This window comes from Salmo salar, chromosome 07, assembly GCF_965601325.2.
Source record: "Salmo salar chromosome 07, fSalSal1, whole genome shotgun sequence".
Classification (NCBI taxonomy): domain Eukaryota; kingdom Metazoa; phylum Chordata; class Actinopteri; order Salmoniformes; family Salmonidae; genus Salmo; species Salmo salar.
In genome coordinates this window covers 57,223,093-57,242,058 of record NC_138297.1, presented here as the reverse complement: position 1 = coordinate 57,242,058, position 18,966 = coordinate 57,223,093, and the positions used below count along the sequence as shown (strand labels likewise).

At 43.9% G+C, this 18,966-nt stretch overlaps 1 protein-coding gene across 1 annotated transcript in view; it reads left to right on the top strand.

The window, feature by feature from the left end:
- snd1 (staphylococcal nuclease and tudor domain containing 1) overlaps nt 1-18,966 on the top strand; it is a 320,313-nt gene that overhangs the window by 12,108 nt on the left and 289,239 nt on the right. Inside the window, exons 4-9 of the mRNA XM_045722231.2 lie at nt 3,428-3,509; nt 6,776-6,936; nt 7,916-8,007; nt 9,195-9,353; nt 9,673-9,779; nt 12,596-12,686. Of these exons, the coding sequence (XP_045578187.1) occupies nt 3,428-3,509; nt 6,776-6,936; nt 7,916-8,007; nt 9,195-9,353; nt 9,673-9,779; nt 12,596-12,686 (692 nt within the window). The remainder of the gene's footprint in view (nt 1-3,427; nt 3,510-6,775; nt 6,937-7,915; nt 8,008-9,194; nt 9,354-9,672; nt 9,780-12,595; nt 12,687-18,966) is intronic.

Here is an 18,966-nt window from a genome sequence, read left to right as displayed (position 1 = left end):
AGTCGGGGAAAAAACATCACTACATCACTGGTGTACTATTTGTCTATATCCCACAGGGATATTTTTCCATTCAGGAATAGGATTTCAATTCAAATCAAATTCAAATCAAATGTATTTATATAGCCCTTCTTACATCAGCTGATATCTCAAAGTGCTGTACAGAAACCCAGCCTAAAACCCCAAACAGCAAGCAATACAGGTGTAGAAGCACGGTGGCTAGGAAAAACTCCCTAGAAAGGCCAAAACCTAGGAAGAAACCTAGAGAGGAACCAGGCTATGAGGGGTGGCCAGTCCTCTTCTGGCTGTGCCTGGTGGAGATTATAACGGAGCATGGCCAAGATGTTTAAATGTTCATAAATGACCATCATGGTCAAATAATAATTAATAATAATAATAATAATAATCACAGTAGTTGTCGAGGGTGCAACAAGTCAGCACCTCAAGAGTAAATGTCAGTTGGCTTTTCATAGCCGATCATTGAGAGTATCTCTACCGCTCCTGCTGTCTCTAGAGAGTTGAAAACAGCAGGTCTGGGACAGGTAGCACGTCCGGTGAACAGGTCAGGGTTCCATAGTCGCAGGCAGAACAGTTGAAACTGGAGCAGCAGCACGGCCAGGTGGACTGGGGACAGCAAGGAGTCATCGTGCCAGGTAGTCCTGAGGCATGGTCCTAGGGCTCAGGTCCTCCGAGAGCGAGAAAGAAAGAGAATTGGAGAGAGAATACTTAAATTCACACGACACCGGATAAGACAGGAGAAATACTCCAGATATAAGACTGACCCTAGCCCCCTGACACAAACTACTGCAGCATAAATACTGGAGGCTGAGACAGGAGGGGTCGGGAGACACTGTGGCCCCATCCGATGATACCCCGGACAGGGCAAAACAGGCAGGATATAACCCCACCCACTTTGCCAAAGCACAGCCCCCACACCACTAGAGGGATATCTTCAACCAGCAACTTACCACCCTGAGACAAGGCCGAGTATAGCCCACAAAGATCTCCGCCACGGCACAACCCAAGGGGGGCGCCAACCAAGACAGGAAGACCACGTCAGTTACTCAACCCACTCAAGTGATGCACCCCTCCTAGGGACGGCATGGAAGAGCACCAGTAAGCCAGTGACTCAGCCCCTGTAATAGGGTTAGAGGCAGAGAATCCCAGTGGAGAGAGGGGAACCGGTCAGGCAGAGACAGCAAGGGTGGTTCGTTGCTCCAGAGCCTTTCCATTCACCTTCACACTCCTGGCCAGACTACACTCAATCATATGACCTATTGAAGAGATGAGTCTTCAGTAAAGACTTAAAGGTTGAGACCGAGTCTGCGTCTGTCACATGGGTAGGCAGACCATTCCATAAAAATGGAGCTCTATAGGAGAAAGCCCTGCCTCGAGCTGTTTGCTTAGAAATTCTAGGGACAATTAGGAGGCCTGCGTCTTGTGACCGTAGCGTATGTGTAGGTATGTACGGCAGGACCAAATCGGAAAGATGGGTAGGAGCAAGCCCATGTAATGCTTTGTAGGTTAGCAGTAAAACCTTGAAATCAGCCCTTGCCTTAACAGGAAGCCAGTGTAGGGAGGCTAGCACTGGAGTAATATGATCAAATTGTTTGGTTCTAGTCAGGATTCTAGCAGCCGTATTTAGCAAGTTTATTTAGTGCTTTATCCAGGTAGCCGGAAAGTAGAGCATTGCAGTAGTCTAACCTAGAAGTAACAAAAGTATGGGTACATTTTTCTGCATCATTTTTGGACAAAGTTTCAGATTTTTGCAATGTTACGTAGATGGAAAAAAGCTGTCCTTGGAACAGTCTTGATATGTTCGTCAAAAGAGAGATCAGGGTCCAGAGTAACGCTGAGGTCCTTCAGTTTTATTTGAGACGACTGTTCAACCATCAAGATTATTTGTCAGATTCAACAGAAGATCTTTGTTTCTTGTGACCTAGAACAAGCATCTCTGTTTTGTCCTAGTTTAAAAGTAGAAAGTTTGCAGCCATCCACTTATGTCTGAAACACAGGCTTCTAGCTAGGGCAATTTTCGGGCTTCACCATGTTTCCTCAAAATGTACAGCTGTGTGTCATCAGCATAGCAGTGAAGGTTAACATTATGTTTTCAAATGACATCCCCAAGAGGTAAAATATATAGTGAAAACAGTAGTGGTCCTAAAACAGAACCTTGAGGAACACTGACATTTACAGTTGATTTGTCAGAGGACAAACCATTCAGAGACAAACTGGTATCTTTCAGACAGATCTAAACCAGGCCAGAACTTGGTCCGTGTAGACCAATTTGGCTTTCCAATCTCTCCAAAAGATTGTGGTGATCGATGGTATCAAAAGCAGCACTAAGGTCTAGGAGCACGAGGACAGATGCAGAACTTCGGTCTGACGCCATTAAATGGTCATTTACCACCTTCACAAGTGCAGTCTCAGTGGTATGATGGGGTCTAAAACCAGACTGAACCATTTTGTATACATACATTTGTCTTCAGGAAGGCAGTGAGTTGCTGCGCTGCAGCTTTTTCTAACATTTTTGAGAGGAATGGGAGATTCGATATAGATTTAGTTTAAAAAAATATTTTCTGTGTCAAGGTTTGGCTTTTTTAAGAGAGGCTTTATTACTGCCACTTTTAGTGAGTTTGGTACACATCCGGTGGATAGAGAGCAGTTTATTATGTTCAACATAGGAGGGCCAAGCACAGGAAGCAGCTCTCAGTAGTTTAGTTGGAATAGGGTCCAGTATGCAGCTTGAAGATTTAGAGGCCATGATTATTTTCATCATTGTGTCAAGAGATATAGTACTAAAACACTTGAGTGTCTCCCTTGATCCTAGGTCCTGGCAGAGTTGTGCAGACTCAGGACAACTGAGCTTTGGAGGAATACGCAGATTTAAAGAGGAGTCCATAATTTGCTTTCTAATGATCATGATCTTTTCCTCAGAAGTTCATGAATTTATTACTGCTGAAGTGAAAGCCATCCTTTCTTGGGGAATGCTGCTTTTTAGTTAGCTTTGCGACAGTATCAAAACGAAATTTCGGATTGTTCTTATTTTCCTCAATTAAGTTGGAAAAATAGGATGATCGAGCAGCAGTGAGGGCTCTTCGATAATGCACGGTACAGTCTTTCCAAGCTAGTCGGAAGACTTCAAGTTTGGTGTGGTGCCATTTCCGTTCCAATTTTATGGAAGCTTGCTTCAGAGCTCGTGTATTTTCTGTATACCAGGGAGCTAGTTTCTTAGGACAAATGTTTGTCACAAATGATGTCACAATTCCTTCCTTGAATTGACTGCATTTGCGTTGATCGAGTGAATGGACTATTTTTCATGCATGAACCCTCCACTGTGCCTTATACATCATACAACCCACTTTGTCCTTTACTAAAACTCTGTCTCTATTTCTTTTTAGTGTTAAATCCTCTGTCTCTCTCTCTCTAGACACCACCGGCGAGAACATTGCTGAATCTCTGGTGAACGAGGGCCTCGCCACCGTCCGCAGGGAAGGAATCCGGGGCAACAAGTAAGACTCAGCAGTGCTGTAATATCACAAGCAACAGGGTGCATCAGTCTTTTAACAGGGTGTTGATTGATTTACCAAGGCTTTAATCAGCCCATTGGAGATTTGAAGTGGTGGTAACCAGGGAAACAACGCAGTCAATTTGTCACAGTAGAATTTGCCGTTGTTACATGCGTAAGATGATGGACTAAACATCAGTCATCTGTCTGTGACATCTTTGATTCTTTCCCTATTGTGACATCAGCACACTGTCCACTTGCTGTGATGCCACAGAAGGGTAAAGTGTGATGTCACAATACAACACTAGCACTATGACAGAGATTAGAAAATAGTGTGACTATCATTGCGCTAGCTTGACATCACAATGGGCTGCATGTATTATTAATGCCACTGCACATAGAATCTTCACCCCCCCCCCCCCCCCCACTTGAAGGTTTCATTTAAGGTGTGAGTCCAGGTGGTGGCAGTGTTGCCCTGCAGTAACATTGCCGATCAGTGGGAAAGCATCAGTCTCAAAAGCCTCTGTCATGCATAACATAAAGCTCACTGCTCTAATAACTGTCCCAAAACACCCTTTCACCTCTGAGTGATTTAACCCCCCCCTAGTGGGCTTGACTGGGCACTACAGGAGTTCAGTGCTATGAAACCCTGTGTTTTCACTGCGGGTACCAGATGAATAAATAAATGGCCTGCCTGCATATTTTGGACCTAATGACTCGTTTCAAGCATTCCACGCAATGGCTTGGAACAGGCTTTAATGTAAACGCCTCTTCGCAGGCTGTCGTTTGGCCCAAATAGGGTGGCTATTATGGTGGGAGGGCTGGGAGACGAGCAGACCCTTATTCATAAGCCTGGCGATTGCTCTTGACGATCACCCCAATCGGAGGGCGATGATGATTTGAAAAGGAGCGGGCGAGCACATGTTCCGAACCTGGCTCTCCGTGGCGCCCAAACTATGCCAGGAGCCAATTAACAGAAGGCCCGGGCCGCGTGCCAACCATCCTCTCCTCCCTGCTACGGCAAGCTGCTGGGGCACACACAATTACACTACACAGATCTCCTCTTCAAACACTTTCTGTTTCTTCCAAGGGAACCCAACCATGGGGCCACCACCACTGACTGAGGATTTTGGCAGGCTCCTCCTGGCCAATGAGAAAGTAGGTTGTCTCTCAGACTGTGGCTGTTTTGTTAGATTACTGAAAGAGGGAAGGGGGGCGTTGTGGTTTCTGTAACCACACCGACCGGCGGTGAGGGAATCCAAATTAGCATTGGTACCACTGCTTCACAACTATTGATCCTTTAAACTGTGATCCTCAGTGGAGTGGCTGAACTGCTGAGGAACACCTCTTCTGAACCACGGTCTTCAATGTCCAGTGGTTCTGTTTGTCTGCTGTGTTTTGCAGATTTTCAGTGCTAGATACACTTGTAGAAATGTCATTGGTACCAAGCCTAGGCCTACAAATCGACAACTAGGCTATAGCCTAAAAGTAAAAAACAAAGTGCTGCCTGTGGGTCGATGTTGGGGAAAAAAGACGTCGCTCTGTTTTTGGGTTTTAGAAATAAGTTTCACCCCCATCTTTCCAGCTACAGTGCTGTGACCTAAATAGAAATATATTTAGTGAAGGAATGATTTTACATGATCTCCTCACACAGTACCAGGTAGGCTACCTCCTGTGTCTTCATTGATCTCTGATCATCAGCCTAGTTGCATACTCGCAGTATCTCGCTGTGTCCGTTCAGTATCTGGGCTTGCCTCAAGCTGCATCCCAAATGGCACCCTATTCCCTACATAGTACACTACTTTTTATCCAGGGCCCTGGTCAAAATAAGTGCACAACACTATAGGGAATTGGCACAGCCCCAATCTGTGGTTTGTGCTGTTAGTCCTAAATAGCTTAAGTGCAATTGACTTTCTGTAGGCTTTTTAGTGTTTCCCAGAAAGTTAATGTTCTCTATTCTTGCTTCGGTAAGCAAGAAACAGTTTTATTTCAGTTGGGATTTGTGTCTAGAACAGTCGAGGAAGGAATGGGGGGGGGACGTACTGGTGTTGTTGGGCGCCAGTCCAATGCTCCAATTAGGAGCTGTTTCAGAACACTCAGACTCTCTCTCTTTGTGTGTGTGACGTGTTTTAATTGAGTACCACTTTGTGCCGCTTTCTTTCTAAACCTAGCACCCACTCTCCCTTTCAGACAGCATCAATGTAAAAAGGCTCAATTTACACAGTGTACATTTCAACAAAGAACCCAGTCCCACTATCTCACTCTCCATTTCTCATATCAGTCATGGGAAAGCCTCCTTTCTCCACTCCACAAAAAACTTGTTAAAAGTCTTCACACGATGACGGAAAACAATTAAGAAAAGTGGAAAAAAAGGCAGAAAACGCTGATGGTCTTTCAAGATAAGTCGCCATTTTTGTTTTGAACCAGCGTGGAATGAATTGAGACATATCACCCGCCTTGCCTGCTTGAGGGAGTTGAGTGCCATGTTGTCTTCAAAGAGCCCTCTGATCTTTGTTAGAGGCCCAGTCTGACAATCTGGTTGTCAACAGGCTGAACCTGAAAGCTCATGCAGATGGAAGTGAAACTGGGGAGTTGTGTACTTGGCCGTCTACCAGGTGTCTGAAACTCATGTTAGTGTTTAGGCAAATGGAGGAAGTTGTGGTGCCCAAAAAGTTTCCCCCTGAATCTCCCTTATGTTTTTGGTTGATCAACCATTGCGTATCCTCCAAGTATTAGGTGGCCACTGGCCCTCGTGTCACAGCTAAATGCTAATTTTGTGGCTCTAGAAACACTGCTTTTATTGAATTGGTGTGGCTCATGAAAGCATAACCATACATTTGCTCTTTTTGACCCTAATTTATCTGAAAAGATTTAAAAAGCACAACACAGCAGAACTGCGTTGTATGTCCACCTAGCCAGTCTCATCAGTTTAGCCTGAGGGGCGGTGGTAGAACTCAGTGCAGCTAGAACTACTAACTAGTGGCCATGCAGTTCCAGGACTAGCACACCCTGAGAGGCTGGCAGTTACCCCCTAAGGCCCAGCTGATAATATAGAGAGGTGGACCAGTAACAGGAGGTTAGCTAGCATCAGTAGAGGTGTCACCTACTGATGCCCTAACAAGGCACTGTGCTGGGACTGGGCGCTGTGTCAGCAAAAATAATCATTTCCATTGTCTCTTAGATCTGTTCCAGCTACTTTACAATAGTTTGAAACCTCAGCATGTGTGTTATATATACTAACCACTTCTTCTCTTGTCCTGGTGTGTGTAGTCCAGATCAGGCTAGACTGTGTGACCTGGAGGACCAGGCCAAGGCCTCCAAGAAGGGCATGTGGACGGAGGGCGGCGGCACCAACACCATACGCGACCTCAAGTACATCATCGAGAACCCCCGCAACTTCGTTGACTCCATGCACCAGAAACCTGTCAATGGTAGGGCTAACACACACACACACACACACACACACACACACACACACACACACACACACACACACACACACCTCATCATTCCTTATTAGAAGCCCCTGTGTGCACACCACACACAGCTGCATAATCCACCATTTTGGCTCGAGTTTACCCCCTCCGATGCCTCCATATCTATATCTGGCATGTAATGGCTCCCTAGACGGCACCTCATGGGCTCATTATGTGACTTTCACCCGCTCTAATGCGTTTTTCTCCATTCTGTCCGCGCCACCGCAGCTAACGGCCACTCCCTTTAATTGAGTGGAGAAATGGTGTGGAAGGTTTTTTACCATTCAGCGAGACCGCCCCTGCTGTTTTTAAATGGGCAGTAGCAATCCAGCCGAATCGCTTTAAATGTTCCCTCCGTTGAGTTCCGGGGGCCCGGAATCGGAATACTAACATCCCCGGTCTGGATTATGGCGGATCACCTCATCAGACTGCGTTCATTCAGCCCCCAAACACACAAAACAAGATTTACAGCTCAAATGTAGCTGGCTTTCACACCAAAAGAGTCATTTTTGGTGGTCAGGGTGACAACAGAAGAAGAGTGACAGAAGACATCATTCTGTAACCCACCAGAGCAGTATGTAATCAACAACATGTACTGTAAACACCCTCCATAGAGTAGAGGAATGGGGTGAAGGTCATCCTGTAGTAGATACATTTGACCACTGACTTTTAAGGCATAACACAGTATAGAACTGAATCCATAGACATCCTATTTAAGTTAGTATTCTAGTTCCTAATTGTATGAATCTACTGTAGCGCTGGCTCTGTGTAGGACTGAGTCTGCTTTACTCTAAAGCTGGTAGAACCTATAAAACTGAATGATGAGGTCATAGTAAAATGTTTACCCTTGTGGAAACAGATGGTTTCATCGTATTTAAAAGCTTCAATTGAATGTATGAATACTTTATTTCTGACCCTCGTCTCTCCTCCTCAGCCATCATTGAGCACGTGCGCGACGGTAGCGTGGTCCGTGCCCTGCTCCTGCCCGACTACTACCTGGTCACGGTCATGCTCTCTGGGGTCAAGGTCAGTCTCTTTGACCGTACTATGACCATAGGATATGTGGTTGTGTGTATGGTCAAATGTTATATCCTTTTATAGACCATAGCATATATTCCTTCTGATTTGATTAGTGAATATCCAGTAGTGTAAAATACTTAAGTAGTTTTTTGGTATCTGTACTTTACTTTACTATTTATATTTTTGACGTTTACTTCACTACATTCCTAAAGAAAATGATGTACTTTTTACTCCATACATTTTCCCTGACACCCAAAAGTACTGGTAACATTTTGAATGCTTAGCAGGACAGGAAAATGATCTAATTCCCACATTTATCAAGGGGACATCCCTGGTCATCCCTACAGCGTCTGATCTGGGGGACTCACTAAACACTTGCTTTGTTTTGTAAAGTATGTCTGAGTGTTGGATTGTGCCCCTCGCTATCTGTAAATAAAAAGAGAATGGTGCCGATGGGTTTGCTTTATATAAGCAATTTTGAAATGATTTATAATTTTACTTTTGATACTTAAGTATATTTTAGAAATGACATTTTACTTTTGATCTTTAAGTATATTTGAAACCAAATACTTTTAGACTTTTACTCAAGTAGTATTTTACTGGGTGACTTTTACTTGAGTCATTTTCTATTAAGGTATCTTTACTTTTACTCAAGTATGTCAATTGGGTACTTTTTCCACCACTGGGAATATCCCTATGTTTCTGCAGGGGTTAACTAATCGTACTACGTCTATCACTTCCTGACTCATAAGGTATGTGAGATGGAAGTGATGTTGGGATTTTCCTTTGTTACTTCCCTATTTGTCCATCAATCTTTTTCTATGACTCAGAGTTTTTACCAACGGCCCACTGCAGATAACCAGTCTTTCCCATCTCACACTTAAGATGTTACAGCTGTTTGAAGCTGTTTTCTGTCTGCTTGGTGTTTTAGTGCCCAATCTCCCAGCTCTGCTCAGTCTCCCATATCTAGTTTTTGTATGTCATGAATGTGTCTCTAGTTTCCCAGATATTTCCTCTATTTTGTGTATTCTCCGTCTTGGTCCTGTGTAGCTCAGCTGGTCAGAGTAATGCCAGGGTCGTGGGTTCCACTTCCGCTGTGATCATACGCAAATAAATGCACTCCCTGTACTAGAAGTTGCTTTGGGTAAGGGTCTCCTAAATGGCATATTACATTCTATATATCCTCTCTCCAGTGTCCGACGTTCAAGCGCGAGGCGGACGGCACGGAGTCGCCAGAGCCCTTCGCTGCCGAGGCCAAGTTCTTCACGGAGTCGCGTCTGCTCCAGAGGGACGTGCAGATCATCCTGGAGAGCTGCCCCAACCAGGTCATCCTGGGTACCGTCCTCCACCCGGTGAGACTGACTGACCCCTCACCTATAACCCCTGAGCATTGTACTATATGCCAAGGCTGGTAGCTCGGACTGTCGCTGTAAGCCTGAGGGCAAGGAAGGATAATTTTGAATGTTGCGGAAGTCTGAGGTTGTTGCTCTTAACTGTACTCAAAACCTCACATTGTATGAGTTTCTCAGTGAATGTGTGTGAGGGCAGGCAATGTATCTCTTTCTGTTGAGCTCACTCTCTTTGGTTCCTCAATAGTAGTTAACTCTATAAATAGTGTATCATATGAAGTATTGCACTCTATTCTATGTTCTGTCCTTGTTTCATCTCCAGAACGGGAACATCACAGAGCTGCTGCTGAAGGAAGGGTTCGCCCGCTGTGTGGACTGGTCCATGGCCGTCTACACCCAGGGGGCAGAGAAACTCCGGGCCGGAGAAAAGTCAGTCCCTTCCAAAACCACTACCGCAACATACGTCGCAACACGGTCAATCTGTGAATGTGACCACAACCATCATTATCCTCAACCGTTTTATTAACCAACCAATTAGGGCATGTGTCTAAGTGTGAATACTTTAGAAATGAGTCATTTCTTTCTAACTCGAAGTGAGACTGACAGAACTTTGTCAGTGATCTGACAAAGGTTGGATTGGAGGACACAACGGCATGCTCACCGGAAAAAGGCTTGCAGTGTAAAATGTATACATACACAACCGTTTGGGGTCACTTAGAAATGTCCTTGTTTTTGTCCATTAAAATAACATCAAATTGATCAGAAATACAGTGTCGACATTGTTAATGTTGTAAATGACTTTTGTAGCTTGAAACGGCAGGTTCTTTATGGAATATCTTCATAGGTGTACAGAGGTCCATTATCAGCAACCATCACTCCTCTGTTCCAATGGCACGTTGTTAGCTAATCCAAGTTTAGCATTTTAAAAGGCTAATTGATCATTAGAAAACCCTTTTGCAATTATTTTAACACAGCTGAAAACTGATGTTCTGATTTTTAAAGAAGCAATAAAACTGTCCTTCTTTAGACTAGTTGAGTATCTGGAGCATCAGCATTTGTGGGTTCGATTACAGGCTCAAAATGGCCAGAAGCTCGTCAGTCTATTCCATGTGAGAAAATGCCAAGAAACTGAAGATCTCGTACAACGCTGTGTACTACTCCCTTCACAGAACAGAGCAAACTGTCTCTAACCAGAATAGAAAGAGGAGTAGGAGGCCCCAGTGCACAACTGAGCAAGAGGACAAGCACATTAGTGTCTACTTTGAGAAACAGACGCCTCACAAGTCCTCAACTGGTAGCTTCATTAAATAGTACCCGCAAAACACCGGTCTCGACGTCAACAGTGAAGAGGCGACTCCGGGATGCTGGCCTTCTAGGCAGAGTTCCTTTGTCCAGTGTCTGCGTTCTTTTTCCCATCTTAAACTTTTATTTTTATTGGCCAGTCTGAGATATGGCTTTTTCTTTGCAACTCTGCCTAGAAGGCCAGCATCCCGGAGTCACCTCTTCACTGTTGACTTTGAAACTGGTGTTTAGTCATTTACAACATTAACAATGTATTTCTGATCAATTTGATGTTATTTTAATGGACAAAATTAGCTTTCCTTGCAAAAACTATTTAATTTCTAAGTGACCCTAAACTTTTGTGTGTGTATATTCTTATTTGAGAACTAACAATCGCCAAAATAAAGGTTAGACAGTCAGGGGAAAATTGCAAAAAACAATGAATTTAGCATTGTTGATTTTATTATGTTTGAGCAACAGAACACAGCATTAGCCATGGCAAAGTGCAGAGAATTGCCGGCCATATTTCTCCCTGCTGCCATGCCCCCTGCTTCACCCACCACATGAGGCTCTTTTTGATCCAGAAAAAAACTCTGAAATATCACGTAAGTTACGTACGTACAGATCAGTGAGTACCCCGAGGGAGGCAGGAAATTGAAGTAATTGACCAGGCATAAATCAGTATTGTAGTTGGTCTGAATCCAGCACAGCTGGAGATGTGGAACTTTCACCCTCAGAATATCAATTGAGCCGTCTTTGCATGTGATTATTGTTAGTCTTTGAGTCATTTTAGCATGGATTTGATGGAGTTGATTTCATATTCTGGATTGAAACACATGAAAATATTTAAAATCAGATGATGGGAAGTGCTTTTTTTTATTTTATATTGGCCTATTGCCTTTATATTTTTTCCTTAGAATCATATGAACATGTCTATTTATATACATTTTTATCAGGAATGATATATACTGAACAAAAATATAAACGCAACATGTAAAATGTTGGTCCCATGTTTCATGAGCTGAAATAAAAGATCCCAGAAATGTTCCATACGCACAAAAAGCTTTTCTCTAATATGTTGTGCACAAATGTATTTACATCCCTGTTAGTGAGCCTGTCTCCTTTGCCAAGATAATCCATCCACCTGACAGGTGTGGCATATCAAGAAGCTGATTAAACAGCATGATCATTACACAGGTGCACCTTGTGCTGGGGACAAAAGGCCACTCTAAAACGTCCAGTTTTGTCTCACAACACAATGCCACAGATGTCTCAAGTTTTGAGGGAGAGTTCAATTGCCATGGTGACTGCAGGAATGTCCACCACAGCTGTTGCCAGAGAATTTAATGTTAATTTCTCTACCATAAGCCACCTCCAATGTCGTTTTGAGAATTTGGAGTTACGTCCAACTGGCCTCACAACTGCAGACCACGTGTAAACACGCCAGCCCAGGACCTCCACATCCGGCTTCTTCACCTGCGGGATCGTCTGAAACCAGCAACCCGGACAGCTGATGAAACTGAGGAGTATTTCTGTCTGTAATAAAGCCCTTTAGTGAGGTTCTCCAGTGGGTGGGCCTGTCGCCCAAGTGGGTGGGCCTATGCCCTCCCAGGCCCACCCATGGCTGCGCCCATGCCCAGTCGTGAAATCCATAGATTAAGGCCTAATGAATTTATTTCAGGTGACTGATTTCCTTCATATGAACTACAACTCAGTAAAATCATTGAAATTGTTGCATTTATATTTTGTTCAGTATATGAAAGGATGTTTTGATATTTACTGAGAATTGTATGAAAGGATGTTTTCTCCACCTTCATTTTTCTTTTGAACAGATCTCCTGCTTTTCACATCACCCTTCACCCAAGGTCGTCACATCTTCATTGATGATTGCTCTTCTGTTGTTTCCTCTCCTCTCTTTGATGACATATCCCCCTTTCTAACTGAGTCATCCTTTTGTTTATTAGATCTGCTAAAGAACGTAAAGTGCGTATCTGGAAGGACTACGTAGCCCCCACAGCCAACATGGACCAGAAGGACAGGCAGTTTGTGGCCAAGGTAAGAAGACCCTGCAGGCCTGCATACTACACGGCTTCAGGAGGGTTAGGACTGGGGTTGCATTCCAATCCAAAAGGTCATCCCCTTCCCCTCTGCCCTTGTTCACTCCCTTACATGAATTTGGAAGCGAGTGACGGTAGAGGGAAAAGGAGATGCTTTCTTAATGGTACACAGTCTGTTCAATCCATGAGACTAACTTTGCTTTGGTTGTTAGGGGATGTTTCCTTGGCTACCTCCATGGCTGTGCTTACTGCAGTATTTCCACAACTGTTTATTTCATATTTTTGTCATAGCACTGCACCAAAAGCAGGACCAGTCCTTGAGAGCTCTGACAAAATATGTGCCCCACCCCCCCCCCAACAAAAAAAACCTCCCAGCACAGAGGTACAAAGAGGTAGCGCTTCAGCAGTAACCTTGAACACTCCCTCCCTGGCCAAATGACTGCAGAATCGCCTGCCGTCTCTCCTAAGTTCCCAGAACGTTCCAGCTCCGCTCAGAGACACGGGACGGGATATTAGTTATGGATGTTATTGGTATACGGCAGGAGAAATGATTGTCTTAATGTCACAGAGGAAACTGCCTTTGAATGAATCCCAGACCTGGCCTTGTCAGAGTCCATTACTTCCTACTAAGTAAGACGGAGCCACAAATGGAGCCTCCAGTAATGTAGCTTGGCCGTATTACTGTTATAAGAGGACACATTATAGCCTCTATCATTGTTTTAGTGTTACCCTTAAAGCTGCAGTCTGTGATTCCAAAAACAGCAAAATCCTTTAAGAATAAAGGAATGTAAATTACCTTTTGAACAGCTTCCAAAATCCCAGACTGTAGCTTTAAGTACTCCAAATATTCAGAAGTTGGGTCTCTTACCTAGATTGTCTGTTTATATTCTGAATTCCTTTGTCCAATCTATTTTCTTTAGGTAACACACAAAGCAAGTTGATTTAATTCCCTGAAGTAGTAGCTTTTATGATCTACCTAGATTTGTTTTCAGATCCGGTGGCTGGACTTTTAAGTCCTTGAAAAATTCACGGCTAGCCTTTAGTTACATAAAAGGTGTTGCCGTCGCAGCAATCTGCTTACAGAATGAGTTTGCGAAAGAAATCTGCACACACACACACACACTCAAAAAACTAGCTAAGTTAGTGCGTTTTTCCCCTGAGTCAGAGAGAAGACTAGTGCTGAAAAAAGGATCAAACATTTATGCATTGGCTTCGGCTGCCCTCAGATCTCCCTGAGTCCAGGGGATGGAAGCTGAGAAGGGGAGGAGTGAAGGGTGTAGAGGGAGAGAAGGGAGTGACTGATAGCGGGCTAGACGGACAGAAGTGATAAAGGAGGGAGGGGAGGGGGGTGGAATTGAGTATTTCCTTCCCTGTGTGTTGTTTTTGCAGACAGGCAGGTTCAGTTCCTCAGTAGAGGGATGAGCCCTTGTGCCGGTTCCCAGCATGGTTCCCCATCTCTTCCTCCCCTCCTGCTGTTCTCAGAATGGGAGTAGTCGGAGTAACACTGAGGTCCACCGCCTCAATCCACCAGCACGTTAGCAAATTTGTTTAGGGATTAGTGAATTGTTGGGTTTCCTTTTTTGAGGCAAGCCCCGTCGGCGACGCTGCGTTTGTTGTAAAATGCCACCTTGGCTTTTTCAAACTTCCTTTGTAGACTACCCCCAGATGGTGTGGTGGGATAGATAGGTGTTGGTTTTGTGGCGACTTTCCTCGTTCGGTGGTCAACTGGTACAATGTTTTGTCACATTGTCAGCTCCCTGAAATGTCATTGGCCAGTTGGGCTCGCTTAACATCCTCATTGGATTGTTTGGTTTGGGCACCTTGAATTCTCATTTGCTGTACTCTCTTTGTTCCATTGGTCCCATGACATTGCAGCCTGTCAACTTTCCTGTCATACTCTCCTTCCCAGTCCTTCTCCCCTTGTCCCTCATTATTTTTCTGGGAAGGGATGGATAGAGTTCAGAGAGAGAGCAGCCCAGAAGGGTATCATGAAGCAGGTTTGAAGAGTTGGTGAACTAACTTTGGTCAACTCGGAGTTCAACTCGAGAGAACCAGTAATACAAAAGTAACTCAACTTTTAGCCAGGTATGTTTCTATGGCAACAAATCCTTCAGAACTAACCTTCTCCGGGGCAGGCTAACTCCATTTATTCTGAATGAAATGACTGAGCTCCGAGTTAAGGACCAATGAAGACGACTTATAAATATTTTATTGACATTTTTGGTTTTAAAATATATCACATTACACATTTAGTAATGACAGAATGCATTTTAAACTTTATGCAATGTGACACTTTTGTATGACTTAATGAAAGCAAATATTGATAGGCGTGGGCGGAGTGGTCGTACATTGATAAACACACCAAGGACAGCATTAACGATAAGTCATAAAGACCTATTTCACACCATAGCCTGCTGAATTGGCAAGAATTCTGTTGTATATTTTTTGGGTACAAATCAAAATGTGGCACTAACTCGCTCATGGATTGTTTCAATGGAGAGTTTGGTGTTTGACATGCATGTGCAGTTCCAAGCCTGTTAGAGTTAGTGGCAGGTGGCCGAGCAATATCCACCATCGTAGTACGGATGAAGCCTGACCTGGAATGTGAAGCTAACTGAAGCTGGTTATCTTTAGAAAACCCTGAGTAAATCTAGCTCGCTTCGTAGGATACCACTCCAGTCCCCAGAGTCAAACCTGCTGACTCATCCCCCCCACTCTCTCATACCCCCTCTTTCTCACTGACCTCTCTATTTATCTCTCTCACCTTCTATTTCTCCTTCTCTCTCTCTCACATTGTCTCTGCTGGGACTGGTAGGTAGGCTATGTCCCAATAGGCTGAAATTGCCTCCTCTCTTCTTCCTCTTGTCTCCCTTGTGACCAGCTGCCCTGAGAGAGGACGTGATGGATGAAAGTGATGTGGTGGAAAACCTCTCCATCAGAGAGAGGCCATACTAGAGGCCTGTCACTGTCACGGAGGGACAGGGGACAACTGGCTGCATGTCAATAGTTTGAAACACTTTCTCACATCAGTGTAGATGGAGAGGCCATACTAGTTGTAAATGCCCTTTTTAAAGCTGAAATATGTCACTTTTTGGGTGACCTGACCAAATTCACATTGAAATGTTAGTTCTAGATCTGTCATTCTCATTGAAAGCAGGTCTAAGAAGTGGTAGATCAGTTCTATGTGTGCTATTTCTATGCTTCCTGTTAGTTTTTGCATCTTTTACTTTTGGTTTTGTACACCAGCTGAAATACAATATTTTGGGTTATGTAAAAGACATTTCACAGCGGTTTAGATGGTACAATGATTCTCTACACTATAGTTGCTTGTTTTGTCAAATAAACAGAAATTAAGCAAACTATTAGAATTTTAACAGCCAGGAAATGGTTGAGTGATTTCTGCATAGTTCATCTTTAAGGAAAGGATGGTATTCCTGAGTATTGGGTTAAAGACTGGACAATATAAGCTGCTGATATGCAGGGTACTATTGACTAGGACCAACCTCCACACGGATTTGCCCTAACAATGGAAGTGATGCGAATGTGACGATTTGTTTCTGCCAGAGTAGGGCTATCTGCACGTCTCTGGAAAGACTACTCTGCATCTTGATGCAGTACTGCAGTTCTTTTCACACCTATATGCCTATACATTATTGGTGTTGCTGCATCACATCACCACCAGTCTTTTTAAAACGAGATGAATGATAAGTAAATGCAGTGGTCCTGATATGTATCCTGAACACTGCAGATGTCATGCTGGTAGTGGCCACCAGGTGGCAGCACCTCTCTACCACCAGGGTCTGTGTTTAGAGCAGGGGTCTCCAACCTTTTCTAGCACGAGCCACTTCTAGCTTTCCAATAGCCACGTTCTTCTCCTCTCCCTTCTTCTCCGTGTCCTTAGTGCACTACTTTCTTCTGTACACCGTTTTCTGTCAATATACCTGGTAAAATAAGGGGGGCAGATGTAAATGTTTTGCCTGCACTACAGACTGCTATATCGGTCCACTAATACAGGACTAGTAAAGGCCCAGTACGCTACTTTTGTGAAAAAATTGATATTAATATTTTTCCAGATTTTTCAGTGGGGAGCTATAGCACCCTCAGCACCCCTCCTTCCTGCGGCTATGACTGCTGCTGATCATTTCATTGTGAAGTTTGCAAATAATACATACGAATGATATACTTACTCATGATATACTACTTTGCAGTTAACATTTAGTTGAGAAGGTTTTGGGGAAAGTATTTGTCAACCCACCAAACAATTATCACATCAACTGGCCACACACGGAGTGATAGACAAACGCACGCACCAGACAGAGGCAATATTTCTTAATTCTTTGGCTGATATTGTTAGGTTAGACTCATATTAAACATCTCCAATCCAAAATTAAATCTAGACTCGGCTTCCTATTTCGCAACAAAGCCTCATTCACGCACGCCGCCAAACACACCCTCTTAAAACTGACTATCCTACCAATCCTTGACTTTGGCGATGTCATTTACAAAATAGCCTCCAACACTCTACTCAGCAAATTGGATGCAGTCTATCACAGTGCCATCCGTTTTGTCACCAAAGCCCCATATACCACCCACCACAGCGACCTGTATGCTCTAGTCGGCTGGCCCTCGCTACATATATGTCGCTAAACCTACTGGCTCCAGGTCATCTATAAGTCTTTGCTAGGTAAAGCTCTGCCTTATCTCAGTTCACTGGTCACGATAACAACACCCACCCGTAGCACACGTTCCAGCAGGTATATCTCTCTGGTCATCCTCAAAGCCAACACCTCCTTTGGCCGCCTTTCCTTACAGTTCTCTGCTGCCAGTGACTGGAACGAATTGCAAAAATTGCTGAAGTTGGAGACTTATATTTCCCTCACTAACTTTAAACATCAGCTATCTGAGCAGCTAACCGATTGCTGCAGCTGTACATAGTCCATCTGTAAATAGCCCTTCCAATATACCTACCTCATCCCCATACTGTTTTTTAAAAATATACTTTTCTGCTCTATTGCACACCAGTATTTCTACTTGCACATCATCATCTGCACATCTATCACTCCAGTGTTAATTTGCTAATTGTAATTACTTCGCTATTATGGCCTATTTATTGCCTACCTCGTCACACCATTTGCATACACTGTATATAAACTTATTTTTGTTTCTATTATGTTATTGACTGTACTCTTGTTTATCCCACGTGTAACTCTGTTGTTTGTGTCGCACTGCTTTGCTTTATCTTGACCAGGTCGCATTTGTAAATGAGAACTTGTTCTCAACTGGCCTACCTGGTTAAATAAAGGTAAAAAGGTTTGGGTCTTTAAGCCATAGTGGTTAACTAGGGGTGGGATAATGTTAGATAGTAGCTGGGAGCTTGCGGTGTCGGAGACTTGATTTGTTTATGACAGTTTGTGACGTAAAACATGAATCATTTCATATACTTTGGGAATTGTTTGGCGAGCTACTAGTAGCTGGTGATTTGACCTTTTGTAGACCCCTGGCCTAGAGTGACTCAGCCTGGACATACCTCTCGCAGGCACCCACAGAGAGTCGAAAGGCACACTTTCTCTCTCGCTCTCTGTCCTTTCTCTCCATATCTCTCTGTTTGTGTATTTCTCTCCATATCTCTCTCTGTTTGTGTATTTCTCTCCATATCTCTCTCTGTCTGTGTATTTCTGTCTGTCCTTTCTCTCCATATCTCTCTCTGTCTGTGTATTTCTCTCTGTCCTTTCTCTCCATATCTCTCTCTGTCTGTGTATTTCTCTGTCCTTTCTCTCCATATCTCTCTCTGTCTGTGTATTTCTCTGTCCTTTCTCTCCATATCTCTCTCTGTCTGTGTATTTCTCTCTGTGTCCTTTCTCTCCATATCTCTCTCTGTCTGTGTATTTCTCTCTCTGTCCTTTCTCTCCATATCTCTCTCTCGAATAAACAGTTGCCAATTACCCAGTCTAAATGTGCTGGCCAGCCATTTTCTGCTTCTTTTCTCAACATAACCGATGATTTATTTATTTGGGGAGAGAGGAAGGAGACTCACGTTTTCCTTTGTGGTGCCAGAGTTGGAGAACAACCTTGTTACAATGTTGAGGAGTGTGTAGGTTGGTACAACAGATTAGATTTTTTGGAAATGGAGAGATGGGTAGTGTAGCGCTTCGAGTCCCCCGCACTGGGACCATGGGACTGAGGTGTTAGGAGTCCTCTCTCTCTGTCTCTCTCTCTCCTCTCTCTGTCAGTGTGTTGTGTATGTGGGCAGGTTAATTTCTCCCTCCGTCCCCAACGGT